Raw genomic sequence first — 14,660 nt, 5'->3', positions numbered from 1 at the left:
CGTCGGCTATGGCTTCCAAAATCCCCTTAATCACGCTCGAAGAGCATTTTATCGCCCGCGCCATCACCAAATACTATGCGGAACAAGGCGTGGAAACCACTCTGCCGGAATCCCGTTCCCACCTCATGACTGCGTTACTCGACGTCGGACCGAAACGCCTAGCATCAATGGACGCTGGTAGAGTCGCCATCCAAGTGATCTCGCATCGACCCAACACGATCCCAATCCCGCCGGAAGTATGCTCTGTAGCCAACAACGAGCTGTACAAAGCGATTAGATCATCCCCTTCACCAGCCCGATTTGCTGCCTTCGCGATGCTCCCAATACTATACCCTGAAGCGGCCGCAAAAGAACTCGAACGCTGTGTGTCGGAACTCGACTTCGTAGGCTCGCTGATCGACAACACCACAGACGGACGGTTCTACGACGACCCGTTCTTCTGGCCCATTTTCGCGGCACACGAACGTCTCGACGTACCTGTCTACCTGCATCCGGTACCCCATCCCCTCACGGAAACTTCGCCGTTTCACGGCAACTACGCACCCCATGTGTCGTCATTCCTTGCCAACCACGGCTTCAACTGGCACTCGGAAGTGGCGCTGCACATCTTGCGCCTGTTCGCATCGAAACTATTTGACACCCACCCGTATTTGAAAGTCCTGCTAGGCCACATGGGCGAACTGCTCCCATACGCGCTCGACCGGATCCACAAGCTGATCCAGCGGACGTGGCCGTCCGGGTCGCGTCCCAAGCGGCACCTACTCCAAGTGTGGCACGAGAACATCTATATTACGACGAGCGGCATGTTTAGCTTGGCGCCGATGGCGTGCCTGATCCACATGTGCTGCGCGGACAAGGTCCTGTATAGCGTCGACTACCCGTTCTGCAGCAACGAGGAAGGGCTGCAGTTCATGACTCAGCTGCGTGATTCGGGTATGATTAACGACGAGGATTTCCTCAGTATTGCGCACAAGAATGCCGAGCGTCTGCTTGGGCTACAGGTCACGAAAGACAATCATATGGGTATGGACGATCGAGACGAAGGTGGAGCGGAGCAAATGAGGCGGAATCGTCCTTGGTTGGCGACGGATGCGAATGGCGATTCGAATGGGAATGTCAGGGATGGCCCGTTCCCGTGCTCGCCTCTCGAGACAGTTACGGAATGACGGTGAGATTTGCGGGCCGATACCGTAAGGGAAATGATGGTGAAGTGTGAAAAAGTTCAATGTATATATGTGTGTAGTAAGTGTGTTTGAGAGAATGAATGAGGCCTTCGCGAAGCAATTCAGGCCAATCAATCGCCTTAACCAATTTCCCCAAAGGGGAATTATCCGATACTTCTACTCGAGATGTCGAAATGAAAAAGCAACACCACACCGATGGAGTCCTCAGGACCCCAGAGTGGCTCCGGTACAACAAGGCTGAATTTCAGGTTAATGGCTCGATACATACGTCATACAATGGGCCGCAGGGACGTCGTATTGCATCATACACGATTTGAATTAGGAACTCAACATCATCATATTTGCTGCCGTCCCAGTAATATACTGTCTTCCTGCATCCCCATGAGGGCCGAGAGAAGTCGTTGGTGTACCAATACCCGGGCTCCAAATCATGTCCAAGAATCATCTCATGCAAAAACCGTCAGGAATGCCAACAACCACACATACGTGATACTTTATTTCTCCCTTTACAAGAACATCAAGCCACCACCAAACAAAAAGCTGGCGGCCACCACGCAAGCGACCACGATACCGGTGGTCTCGGCAGGTGAAGTGCGCAGACCGGCATCGGCGACAGAACCGCTGCTGGAACTGCTTCCTCCGGTACTGCTGCTTCCGGATCCAGTGGTGGGGGTGAGATTGAATGTCGCCGATCTGCTGGTGCCGCCCCCAATTTCTCCCGTCACGGTGGCAGTGGCTTCGGTGACACGAGGGTTTCCGGTGAACGTCTGAGCAACACTGGCTGCACTGGCGGTAGAGACCGCGTTGGGAATTCCGCTACTGACTTGGAAAGCTTGGACGTTGGATCTGCTCGAGTCGAAGTTTGTCTGGGCGAGGCCAATTTCCTCGCTCTCTAGGTCGTAGACGACGTACGCGCTGCGAAGGAAAGAGTCGCCGAAAAGAATAGGGTTCTCTCCTGCAGCTTCAATCGCAAATGTACAGGCCAACTCTCCATCTCGGAATTCAGGCTGAGATCCGTCGGTGGTCAAGAGAGGAGTGACGAACTCGGACAGACTGACATTGACAATGGGGCCATCTTGGCCACCGAATTGGAAGGAGAAGGTGAGGTCGTCGTCGGCCAGTGAACAAGGGACAACATTGCCGAACGATGGATCAGTCAAGACTCCCACGCCGTTGAAAATACCATTCGCAATGTCGTCGGGGAGCAAAGTATTGGTGGTGCCCGAATCAAGGATCGCTGGCTGAGGCGTGCTGGGAGACATGTCAGAAGTTTGGCCACCACCGCGGACGGTCAGACCAGTCCAGGCGACAGTCATGGAACTGATGGTCCCGGTTTGCGAATCTAGTTGAATCGGGAGTGATACCAGGTCGCCATGGTATTTGTCCGTGTCCACCCCGCCGAAAAGAATAGAACCCGTGTTGGACTCCAGGTCGTCCAGCCACAATGAATATGCCAATGTGTTTATGAAGCCCTCATTTTTCATCACGTTGATAACGTTGGGATATGTGAACCCATTGAGAACAGCCGCGGCTTCTCCTGATTCGAAACCGATGCCCATTATACCAATGCCTCGAGTGTTGGCCGTCAGGGCAGCAGCCATGGTCGTGTTTGAGAGTTTCGTCTGGCCAATGTTGAGAACGTCAGAAATGTAGGCCCCTTGTACTTGAGAGCCATCGACATATTGGATCTGGAATGCGGGGAGGCCAGGATCGGCGTAAGTAGAGGACTGGCTAAAATCATAGGTACCGAAGGGACAGTTTTGAATGTCTTGCTCGCAGATATCTGCATTGACGGCTGGGAACCAGATGTCTGAAGAGCCGGTATCGAGCTGAAGAGAGAATGGTTGACCAGGCGTACCCACGGTTACGTTGATGAAGTAGAGGAGAATTTCATTTGTCAAGCCAGCGGCAATGGTGTTGGATTGCCGTCGAGAGAGGTGAGGCACGTCTTGCGCGTTCATACGACGTCGTTCGAAGTTGAAGCCGACCGTGCCAGGAGCCGGGGTTCCACAGACGGACCCAATGGTAGCCAGCAAATATGAGGCTCCCCAAAAGGCGCCAGGGAGTCTGCCCATGATTGAGCGGCGTGTGAGAGGAAGGGAAAAGTAGAAGAGAGGTATTAAATATGCACAAGGAGGAAAAGGAAATAGCAGGAAGAATGGTCTATGCGGGCGGTTTATACAAAAGTGACTGGAGTTTCGAATTTTGAGGTCGAAGGATTGCTGCGCCTCCAGGAGAACAACGGGCCAAAACCAGGCAATGTGCTGCACGATGAATTCATCATGACCACTTCTGGCATCACCAAGCGATTTAGACAAGCCTCATTGCGCCAAATGAGCTTGGACGCAGCCAGTGCGCTTCGGGGGGGAGCCACTTTCCATCTGAGGGCCTGGCCTCATGCATTGCGCCCAAGCGGGTATCCAACGCGGGCGATTTGTGGGCCACTTAGGGAGGCATGGTCGCTGCTTACAGCTGCTTGTACCTTGCTTGTTTTTTCTCTGCGGCAGCAGTTGGCTAACCGTCCAGAAACTGGGGGCAATTGTTTTCAATGCCTTCAGCCTTGAAAAGCTTGGATTCGCTTGCAATAATCATCTCCATTACCCTATTGGTTTCTACATGATGTAACAGACTGCTCTCTCATGTCGCCCTCCAACGACTCTGATCCTTTATCCCGCATCGTCCCCGGCTTGACATGGATACCAAACATCTGTCCAACTTACCCCCCTACATCTTGCGTTTCAGCCCCTGCCACTAGTACCCAGTCCCTTTTTTCCTTACGCGCTCGGACAGAGCTGATACGCCACATCTCCAAAACATTCCAAACTACTCCCTCCTGGCCAGTTCAGAAGTTCTGTACAAATTGCATCCAAGAGTAAGGAACCATCGTTCGGATGCTCTGAGGAGCACACGTACAACCTTCAAAGCCAAGAGCCGAGGTTTATTATATAAGAGGCTAACTTGGGTTCAAAATAAGTCTATCGATGCTAGAGAACTCCGGGCATCTATCGGCGCTGACCTTGGGGGATGTGTTTCGTTACAGGGCTCTCCGTGCCTCTCGTCCTCTTTGGATGTTTCGCATGCATATCTTGTTTCATCTTGGCCACGAATGCTGTGGCGGTGCTTGCAGCATTCCTCACCCGCAGTGATATGCCTGTCCACCTGTCTATCGAAAGAACACGTCTTCACCAGATGTACAGTGAATGAATTAATAAGCACCAACTCCCTCTCCAGGACACTCTTCGATTGTCATCAAATCACCCTGACCACTTCTTCTCAAGCATTTGCTGGCTTTCGCGCAATGATCAAGTACATTGGTGTGAACAACCTCTCCTTTCCTCCTGCAACCAAACAGTCGGCTGCCAGGGCCAGACTGTCTGCCGTTTTCTGTGTGCCCCGAGGCATCAATCGCAGCATCTCTCCCAATCCAATGAACTTGTGGATCAATCCCCGTCCCCACCAAGTCATTCGGCAAATGGTGAAAATATCACCTATACTGGCCAAATAGCGGAAGTCCCCTGCGAGTGGATAGTACCAAGGAATCGCGTCCGGTCTTTCGGCCAGATCTTCATGAAACTCCAGTTCGAATCCGGCTGCTTGGATAGCGGCCAGTCCTTCTGACACTTTGACCATGTTGGAAATTCCATCACCTTGTTCAATTCCCAATCGAATCTCGCGATGGTGTGGGTTGTCATTATCGTACCGGTCTGTCATGAGCCATTCATAGACCCCAAAGACTCCTCCAGGCTTGAGAACCTTGTAAATTTGTTCATACACACCCTGCAAACTGGGGGCATGGACCGTGGCTTCAATGGCGTAAACAGCATCAAAGCTGTTCTCGGGAAAAGACATCTGCATGAAATCACCCTTCACGGCCGTGAACTTGTCTGCGAGGCCCTCCTTCTTCGCATACCGCAACGAACGTTCAATCTGGTAGTCATTGTTATTCAATCCCACCACGTTGGCACCGGAGAATTTGATCATTTCTCGCGCCGGACCACCAACACCACAACCGACGTCCAAAACTCGGGAGTTCTCTTGCATGTTCATTTTCAATGCCAGGTAATGTTCGTGACGGGCAATCGCCTTGTAGAATGATTCTCCAGCAGCGAAGCGGCAGAAGTGGAAGGAAGTGCCCCAGCCATACTCGTACAGGTCCGTGGCCAAGTTGTAGTAGCTGGTCACACCCGATTAGTATGAAGGCGGAGTAACATCAAGGACATCACCATACTGTCGAGTCAGGGTAGCATATTCATCTCTCCGCGCCTTTCGAATTTCTTCGGTCTCGGTCGCGGCAGATTGATTGTCCCAGTGTTTGAAATACTCGTCCACCGCCGCTTTTTGGGCGTCCTTGTTCTTGTTGCGCATGGCCATCAATCCTCCTCGTGCTTCAGATGACTGGCCATGCAGGGCTTTGTTAAAGGCAGCGTCGCGAGCATGATCCTCTACCTCGAGGATGGCAGTAGGGGAGATCGCTGCAGGGGTCATGTTGAGGGGGGAAATTTGTCGGCAGCGCGTGGAAAACCAGAGGTGCACCTTGCTGACACAACGAATCGCGAGGGTAAAGAGTGACAAATGGTCAGTAACCGGAAAGGGCAGGATTGAAAGAGCGGGCGTGGTGAGAAGGCGCATGCATATCAAGAAGGGCTGCGAAGGTACTGGCCTTCCACCCAAAAAAATTATGGCCCGACTCGGGAACTGAGCTCCGTGGATTGGACGACTCGGATCTGGAAGATCTCGAGGCAGCTTGGCAGGATGGCCCTTTGTTGGAGAAGAAAATACCAAATCTGGCTTAAAGCAGGTGGAGCTGCGGAATCGTCGCCCGAGACAAAATGTCAGGGGAACGGCACACAAGGCGGACGTTCTTCAGGTTCTTCCTCTGACTTGCCGTCAACAACGAAGTCAGACTTCTCTTGCTATGATGACCTTCTGCCGGTTTTTCTTGTTTGCGGATTTGGCTGTAGAGCTTGGACATTGTTGCTGGACACCAGCGGCGGATGTTGTAAAGACTCCTTGATAATCCGTGGAGCTTGTCGTTTGGATGGCTTTGTTAGTGGCGGAACCTCTCGTAGTGAAATTTGAAAGCCCTTGTGAAGCCTTTGCAACATTTTCCACTGCAAGCTTGGCTATATCTATTAAATCTACAGCATCTCTTTCCATACCCTTCATGGCTTCAGATATGGCTTCAGCTTCTTCAGGATCAGGTGGAGGAAGGGAGGTGTTGGGAATTGTAGCATCAGCGCTTCCGTTTCCACGGTAACGTCAACGTGTTGTACTGATTCAGGAGTCACGGTGCTTTGTGGCCCTGCACTAGCACCAGCAACCGTGACGCTTCTGGATTGGATGTTTGCTTTGCTAAACCGAATGCTTTCTTTCTGGTGCTAGATGGTTGTCAGTTGTGTGCGATGACTCCGACCCCGACCGTTTGAGACCGTCATCAGGCGCCGAAAGACTGGAATCGGATCCTTTTGGACAATCTTCTTTGCAATATGCCCATAACTTCATATTCTTTTGCTCTTCCGGATCCTAACGTTTAACATAGTGATAAAATGCGGGTTCGCTGGTCCGTTCGAGGTCCAGTCTTTGGGACTAAAGTGTGAAGATGAAGAAAGATGGGTATTTATGAAAGAAGCCGAAAATATCCCCACCGTGCTGACCAGATTGTTCCTTGGTTCATTCCTCGGCCACCTTCTCCTCCATCGTCGAGGCACCTGGCGTGTCGACCTTATGCTTTCGTTCCCTCGTATCACAACCCAACCACAATAAATCCGGCCTGCTATAATGACCGCAAATATCCAAGAAACTGCGGGCCATGAGAGCCATGCTAGTATCAACGTCCGCAACGACCAGCCCTTCGGACTTCGGATCCAGGGGTTCGGAGAGCATCCGACCATCGGGTCCAATGACAGCCGAGTAACCTCCACCCGGCGTGTTCATGAGCGTTGCCTGGCCTGTTCCCATCGCTTCAATCCCTTTATGTCCAATGACGGTGGTTGCATGAAGAACGAAAGTCTGGGTCTCGATTGCATATGTTCGGGACAGATTCAGACATCCTAATTCCACTCAGCCAAATACCGTGAACACGCAGTAGGACTCAGGTACCTTCCATCGACATGGACCAAAGCTCAGGTCCAGTATGAGGAGCCAACGGCGGCCACCCGGCGCCGTGAATATCCTCCCTCTGAGTTGCCGTATGATACTTCAACAACGGCTGGCAATGCTCCCAACACGCCAGCGATCCCACTCGCTTTCCCACGCGCGTCGAAGCCACATTGATCAAACTATTTCCCGACGCGTCACCAAAGATCGTCCTCTCCATGTGTGTTGGCTTGAGTTTTCGCCTCTTGATGAGCAGCTTGCCATCGGTGTCAATGATGGCCTGGGCAACGTAGACAGAATTATCGTCGTTCTCGGAAAATCCCAGAACCACGACGACGCCATTCTTCGCCGCACAGTCTTGAATCGTGCGCATTTCCTCCGAATCCACGGTCAAGGAGTTTTGGATGTACTTGGTCGACAAGACAGGGTCGACGGGGCGGTGCCTATTGGTCCATTCCAAAGTATAAAGATATGATATGGATATTTGCTGAGAGGAAAGAAGGAAAGAAAGACGTACCAAATCCATGCTGGGTACCCGGGGATAAAGGCCTCGGAGAATGCTAGAACTTTTACACCTTTCTTTGCTGCTTCGGTGATGATGGAACATGTCTTCTTGACCGAGGCTTGCAAGTCCAGCCATTCAGGTTCATATTGCGCAGCGGCGATCCTCAATGTCGATGGTGGAGCCGTGCTTCCCATGTTTCAGAGATTATGTTGTGAGTAAACGGTGATCAATTTTCCTTAAAGTTTTTGAACAGCGTAAGACAGCGAGCAGATGGACGGCATTCGAGGCTCAAATAGTTGTCCAGGTCGCTGGCCGCCTGAGGAAAGAGAGACAGGTCAGGTCAGATCAGCCATCAACACGTTTCCACAGGGCGACGCTGCCAAGGGAGCGCTCTTACTATGGAGCTTTATCAGTCCTATCGCAAGCTGATGCTGCAGCTGAAGGCTCTGGGATCAGTGAGCTACTCTACAGTAGATACTCCGTGGACCAGTTAAGCATGGGAGTGGCATCTGCAAGCGTCGGCGTATTTGACTTGGGCCAGCAACATTGAGAGGGGCCCACTATCATGGTTACGGAAGCCCACATCCGCAAAAGATAGTGCTGAAAGCGGGGGCTTGGCTTTACACGCCCTTCCGCGGCACCCTCTCCGTCCATCTCTTCGGGATATCCATTCAATGATGCAAACCCCGGACTACGGAGAGACGAGAAGGGGGAAAAATACGACTAAGGGTATGAATCGACGGATACGGGGTCAAGTCGTGGATCATTCATTCACTCAGCTCGCCATCAACGATTTTCTCAAGACGTGCCTACACCAATCTCGTACCCCATTTCCTGCTCAAGAGAATCATAGAGTGTGAAATTCACACCTGGAGCAGATCATAGAGATATCTAGCCTGGCTACAGAGCCTGCAGAAACATCAGACTTGTCTCCGCCTTCGTTTCAACGTGACATGGTCCTTCCAAGACCCTCCTGCTAGTTCGAAATGTGCGAGATCCTAGAAATACATCAGTTGATTGGACTGGGCCACCGCATCAGTGACCGTCTCTAGATCCGCTCCCGGGTTGAAGCGTTGCTTGGGGTCTTGATGACCACTGTAGAACGCGAAAGATACAACTCCATTCTTGTTGCGCTCTGTATCCAGATGATTCATCCATGATCGAGCATAGGGGGCAAGTTTCTCTTTCCAGGATTCAGGCTCGTCTTTGGATGAGCAAGGCTAGCCTCGGTCCCTCACGACAGTAGCAAAAATTGTCCGGAATTTGTGTGATTTGGGCTTCCAGGTCTGATTTAAACGGGTATTGATGATTTGGAAAGGCCGACCCGAATCTACTAATGGACACGAACACCAGGGCATCGAAATCGAATTCAGCCGCCATACGTTCTATCGTCCTTCACTCGTCATCATCACTATCCACAATAATGCCACCTATCACCTGTCGCCGGCGTGGAACAGGTACAACATCCTCATCAGCATCACTGTCGTCCATTCCTGCCTCGATGATCCCTTTACCCGAGTTAGTGCTTGGATTCGCCCGCAGTTGTGCCATTTCTTGAGGTGCTGTCTTTTCTGCTGGAAAGTCTTTGGCCGCTGTCGAATTCTGAGAGGACAACGGTGTATCCTCCTCTTCCTCCGTCTCTGATTCCCTTCGAGGTTGTGATGAGGCAGTCTCGTTGTGCTCGTCATCCAGGTCAACCATGAGAAGATCATCGTCGCTGTCTTGTTCTTGCTCAAGGGCTGGCGCAGCTACCTTCTTGCGCTTTCCCTTTCCATTCCCTTTGGAAGTCTGCTCATCGATTGCCAGAGCCATCTGCTTGCGAATATTCTCCCTCTGTCTCTGCCGTACCCGTTCTTCCTTCTCAAAGAACAGGCGATCTCCCTCCTCATCCGTCTCGTCATCGCTGTCTCTAATGTAGGCTTCACTTTTGATCCTCAGGCGTCTCTCACGTGCCGCAGCTTCACGTGCTGCTCTCCTCTGCGCTGCAAGTTCTTCGTCGATCTCGTCTTCTCCCTCAGTCTCAGCACGCTTCCTCTTGCGTCGAGCTCTGAGCTCTTCAATGGGATTCTTGGATCTCTTTTTCCGAGGGTTGTCAGGGAACATGAATTCTTCTTCGCCCTCTGAGTCGTCCACAAATGCATATCGAGGTGCTTCTTCGTCATGATCTTGGGTCTTTTTATCTTTATTCCTCGCTCGACGTATCATATCCTCCGCATCTTCATTCTCGTCTTCACCCTGCCAGGGCGATTGTTCATATTGTTCGATAGTGCTTTTGGATTCAGCAAGGTTCTCGGCAGATAGGACAGCAGGTACGATCCAGCTTGCTCCGAAAACATCCTCATCTCCGAGTAGATCAAATCCGACAAGACGCATCAACAACCGCAAGCGTCCATTCTTGAACATTGCGGTCTTTATCTCTTCCGATGTTGGACGGACGGTAATATAGGTAGGCTGACCGACATCGACCTCAGGAGGAGGCTCATTATCATTTTGGGCGGCTTCGATGGCAGCAACTCTCCGCGCTTCCGCGTCCGCTTCCCAGCCATGCCTCTCCTCAATGGCTTTTCCCAGCATATCTTTGACCCATCGCACAAGATCGGTCTTTCCATCCTTTACGAGCACAGTAACAACGATTCCGATCTGTTCCTTGACGTCTCTCCCCGGTGCCGGTCTGATTTCCAGCTCTGCGGGCGGCCGAGTTGCTGCCGCTGTTTGTTTCTCTTGGCCAAACTCGAGGTAGTATAACGTCGAATTGATCTTACTGTACAGCATTTCCACCAATAGCTCTGGCCTCTGGTCGATCTTTTTCAACAGCTTCTTGAACACTTGGCGGGAAAATTCGGACCATTCCTTGTACATCGAATGTTTCACATCAAGACCATCTGGACCCTTGACCATTTTGTAGAATAGAGCAATTATGTCAACTCGATACAACAACACCGCCAGATCTTGCTTAAAGGCCACCCGATGGAAGAATCGATGGGCTCGTTTGAGTTGTTCGGCATTGAGATCTCGGTAGAATGTGGTAAACACGACAAAGGTATTCACCGACGCTTGTGAGGAAAATTTCGCTGCAAATCGATTGAAGTCAAACTTGCGTTCCTTGGAGACTTGAACAACATCAGCGATGTCTTCATCCTCCGACTCCTCATCATCGGCTGTTGGGTCCTCCCCTGGCTGAGCAGCTCTTCTCTCAGCTTCTTTGCGCTTCTTCTGTGCCCTCCGTCGAGAACGAATCTGAAGATCCACGTTCTCTTTTGAATATCTCTCCAACATACGTAGAAAGACATGCGACAATTCAGTACATGCATCGAGGTAACCGAACCCTTGATCTTTGTAGCCTTTCAGAATGCCTACTATTCGGTCATGCGTCGTTTCTTCGTAAAATATGCGGTTTTGAATATTGTCTGCAATTTCCCGGTCTTCTTCCAAGGGACTTTGCGCCATTTCCTGTACGGTAAGTAAGATCTGCGTGAAGCATCGCATGCTGGCGTTTAGATCTTGCCACTCTTTATTGTCCAAAGACACTTGCATGAATCGATTGAGCATGATGAATGTCTCTTGGTTTAGGACGGCGGCCACTAGCGAATAGCTCTCGTCATCAAAGTCCGTTCGCACCTTGTTTGGCTTGGCTTCCTTCTTGCTGACTTCTCGACGGATTCGTTCCGCTTCGAGGAACCATGCCACGGTGTAGAAGAATTGGCGATAGTTGACGTCCAGTAAGCGCTCTGCCTCCCGCTCAATAGCTTTGCGGAGGTGGGTAAAAAAGGGATTGAATCCGGAGTCTAGGAACTCTTCCACAAAATTTCGCAACTTTATGGTAGCAGACTCCGTCAGTCGGGTAGAGCGGTCAAAATCGTGGATGGTGTGGTCAATATCTCGGCGTTTCTGCTGTGGCCTGCTCCATTTCTTCGTTTGGTCCATATTGAAGAATGCTTGTTGATCGTCTCTGAGGTTGTCCTGACCGGAAACAGCAGACATCTTTCCGCCCTCCCGTTTGACCCAGACCATCGTGCCAAATCGACCGTGCCGGCTCCATTGGTGGCGTTTTGCATCCTTGGCCTCGGTATTCTCCAGTGCCAGTGCAGCACTCAGGTCTGACACACCCAGGCCTCTGCGCTCTTGTTCAGTCATCCATAATCTTCTCGGGTGAACTCCTTTGATTAAGTTAAAGATGATGTCCAGGACAATGACATCTTGCAAATTGAAATCTTCTCCCATAATGGAGCAGATGGTCAACAGCAAGGCAAACACATCTTGATCTCTAAACGCTTCGATTGTCGCTGATCTGGAGACCTCCGAATCTAGGCCTTGACTGGGTAAATTTGGAATCTGCCGGATGACTGCCACATTCCGGAAGAAGTAGAGCATCAGCTTGAGGATGCCCTCGTCTCGATTCGTCCGTTCATTTCTCGCCACCGCGATGGAGGGCAAGCCAATTCGTACGACCTGCCGCAAAATACCGCAGGTATCGCAACCCAGAATAGCGGCCTTGTAAACCACCTGCGCTTGTTGAATATATGGCGTGTGTCGATGATGGTTCACGGTCATTTCTCCGCCATTTTCCAGAGGCCATGTTAAAGGAACGAGAAGTTCCAGGCATGCCAGTGCGACTCTTGCCTTGAGCTTGTTCTCCCTGCCATCTTCCGGCCACGACGCGAGAATTGGTATCAGATCTCCTCCGACGAGTTTGGCTTCCGCGAGACATCTTGCCACATCAAGTCGGTTGTTTTTCTCATCATACAACTTCAACCATCGCTTTAGGTCTCGAAGACACGCAAGGGCATCATCACCAAGGACGTAACGACCATCGTCGTCTGTGCTGCTTCCACCAAGCTATTTAAATGTCAATTTCCTGCAAAGTCAATAGTACGAGGATCCACCTACGGCGTTGACCAGGCTGTACACGTAGGCCCGGACTTCAGGATGAACAGTTTGAGCTTTGCTGAACGGGTTGTCGTCCTCCATGTGTGGTGTCCTGTTCAATCGTTACTGCGTGGTTGGTTGTAGTTCCGTCGAGACGCGTCCTGCCCCGGCGCGTTAATAGGCTACTGCGGATCTAAGGTGAACCAAACGAAGTGACGTGCCGCAATCCAGCATGCTCAGGAGCGACGCCAAACCAAGCTGGTCATTTTGTCGTCAACCTCGGTTCAACGACATTGAAATCCGAATCGGATCCGTTGCGTTGAGATTTAAGAACGCTAGCCTTTTCTCGAATCCGATCCTGGGAACACCTTGTACTCGCATCTTGATGGCTTCACTATCAGGGTTGTCCACCAGACTGATGGCTTCTTCAAAGTCATCCGTCGCCTCCCAGAGGCTTGCCTCAATCAGTCGCCAATTTTCCTCCACACCGGCACTGGCTTTTGAAGTGAGGAAACTAGGTGTTGTAGGAGCTGGACAAATGGTATGAAGAGTGTGACCATGAGGGATTCAATAGACTGACAGCCATCAGGGTCTGGGAATTGCCCTCGTCGCCGCTCAAAAAGCTCAAGTTCCTGTAACACTAGTGGACAACTCGCAGCCATCCCTCGACAAGGGTCTCGCATTTGCAGACAAGCTCCTTGCGAAAGACGTTTCGAAGCAGAAAATCACAGAAGAGGTCGCAAAGGCCACTAAAGAGCGATTAAAGGGCACCACAAAGATGTCCGACCTCTCGGATGTCGACATGGTTATCGAGGCTGTACCTGAGATTCCTTCCCTGAAGGAAAGGATATTTGCAGAATTGGCCGAGATATGTCCTAAACATGCAATCCTTGCTACAAACACTTCGAGCATCAGTATCACCAAGATCGCGCGTGCTACAACAACGGATCCCACCGACACCTCTGCCTCCTCCCGCGTCATCTCTACACATTTCATGAACCCAGTTCCTGTACAGAAAGGTGTGGAAATAATCTCCGGTCTGCAAACCTCGCCTGAGACTTTGGCTACTGCGATAGCTTTTTGTGAAAAGATGGGAAAAGTTTGTTCTGTCTCGGCTGACAGTCCTGGATTCCTCGCCAACAGAATTTTAATGCCATATATCAATGAAGCTATCATCTGCCTTGAGACTGGAGTGGGCAAGAAAGAGGATATCGATAATATTATGAAGAATGGTACCAACGTCCCGATGGGTCCTCTTACTCTGGCAGATTTTATTGGCTTGGATACTTGCCTGGCCATTATGGAAACCCTGCATGCTGGTCTGGGTGACAGCAAGTACAGACCGAGTGTTTTACTGAGACAATACGTGGACGCGGGTTGGTTGGGCAAGAAGAGCGGAAAAGGATTTTATGAATATAAATAAAACCGACTATTCAGCGAAGAAAAATTTGCCCAAAAAGGACCTCCGAAAGTCGTACGCGGAAGAGTCTACTTACGCATGTATCGTCCCCAAAAGCACCTCGTCAACCCGAGACCTATGCTAGCAGGGGGGAGATGGTAAAGCCAGTGCTGAAATAGGACGATTGGTTCGCCGTCCGAGTGAGTGGTCTAGGTGCTTCTATGGCAACGGTATCTGCACTCCATCGGCCGGCTTGAAGGCATAAGACGGTTTGATTGTATTTCAATCAATCTGGAGGCCAGATTCTCTTTCCCCAAAACAGATCATACAGATAGAGTATCGCTTACGTTGCCCTCTACGGGGCACAATATCTTTATAGGTCCAGAATTCCTAGGATTTCCCCTCCCCTTCCCCACCCAAATTCTCTTTCGCTGCGCCATTCAAGACGCAAAGCAAAGAAGTGGACAGTAGTGAATCACCTTACAGCAAGTTTGGCTGGCATAATTTGGCCTCAAAAGGACGCCATTATGCCTTCGGGTCCGACGCGTTCGCGGCAACGATCCAAAGCGGTAAGAGTTGCGTTACCCATTGGACTCCTTGATGTCGGCCC

The 14,660-nt window shown here is 51.0% G+C and overlaps 6 protein-coding genes across 6 annotated transcripts; 2 read left to right on the top strand and 4 right to left on the bottom strand.

Moving 5' to 3' along the window:
* Nucleotides 1–8: 8 nt before the first annotated feature.
* On the top strand, nt 9–1,166 carry Z518_01865 (uncharacterized protein; the record flags this gene model as incomplete). The annotated part of the gene is made up of 1 exon (XM_013418894.1): nt 9–1,166. The coding sequence occupies one exon, from the start codon at nt 9–11 to the stop codon at nt 1,164–1,166; it is 1,158 nt and encodes a 385-aa protein (XP_013274348.1).
* A 524-nt stretch (nt 1,167–1,690) lies between these two features.
* On the bottom strand, nt 1,691–3,259 carry Z518_01864 (uncharacterized protein; the record flags this gene model as incomplete). The annotated part of the gene is made up of 1 exon (XM_013418893.1): nt 1,691–3,259. One exon carries the CDS (start codon nt 3,257–3,259, stop codon nt 1,691–1,693), a length of 1,569 nt encoding a protein of 522 aa, XP_013274347.1.
* A 1,198-nt stretch (nt 3,260–4,457) lies between these two features.
* On the bottom strand, nt 4,458–5,669 carry Z518_01863 (uncharacterized protein; the record flags this gene model as incomplete). The annotated part of the gene is made up of 2 exons (XM_013418892.1): nt 4,458–5,358; nt 5,413–5,669. The coding sequence occupies 2 exons, from the start codon at nt 5,667–5,669 to the stop codon at nt 4,458–4,460; spliced, it is 1,158 nt and encodes a 385-aa protein (XP_013274346.1).
* A 1,185-nt stretch (nt 5,670–6,854) lies between these two features.
* On the bottom strand, nt 6,855–7,979 carry Z518_01862 (uncharacterized protein; the record flags this gene model as incomplete). Its single annotated transcript, XM_013418891.1, has 3 exons — nt 6,855–7,234; nt 7,284–7,723; nt 7,798–7,979. 3 exons carry the CDS (start codon nt 7,977–7,979, stop codon nt 6,855–6,857), a joined length of 1,002 nt encoding a protein of 333 aa, XP_013274345.1.
* Nucleotides 7,980–9,180: 1,201 nt separating this feature from the next.
* Z518_01861 (uncharacterized protein) lies at nt 9,181–12,753 on the bottom strand (the record flags this gene model as incomplete). Its single annotated transcript, XM_013418890.1, has 2 exons — nt 9,181–12,621; nt 12,673–12,753. The coding sequence occupies 2 exons, from the start codon at nt 12,751–12,753 to the stop codon at nt 9,181–9,183; spliced, it is 3,522 nt and encodes a 1,173-aa protein (XP_013274344.1).
* A 283-nt stretch (nt 12,754–13,036) lies between these two features.
* Nucleotides 13,037–14,074, top strand: Z518_01860 (uncharacterized protein; the record flags this gene model as incomplete). The annotated part of the gene is made up of 2 exons (XM_013418889.1): nt 13,037–13,192; nt 13,241–14,074. The coding sequence occupies 2 exons, from the start codon at nt 13,037–13,039 to the stop codon at nt 14,072–14,074; spliced, it is 990 nt and encodes a 329-aa protein (XP_013274343.1).
* Between the last annotated feature and the right edge of the window lie 586 nt (nt 14,075–14,660).

This window comes from Rhinocladiella mackenziei, assembly GCF_000835555.1.
Source record: "Rhinocladiella mackenziei CBS 650.93 unplaced genomic scaffold supercont1.2, whole genome shotgun sequence".
NCBI classification, from domain to species: Eukaryota; Fungi; Ascomycota; class Eurotiomycetes; order Chaetothyriales; family Herpotrichiellaceae; genus Rhinocladiella; species Rhinocladiella mackenziei.
This window is presented reverse-complemented; position numbering and strand designations above follow the sequence as displayed.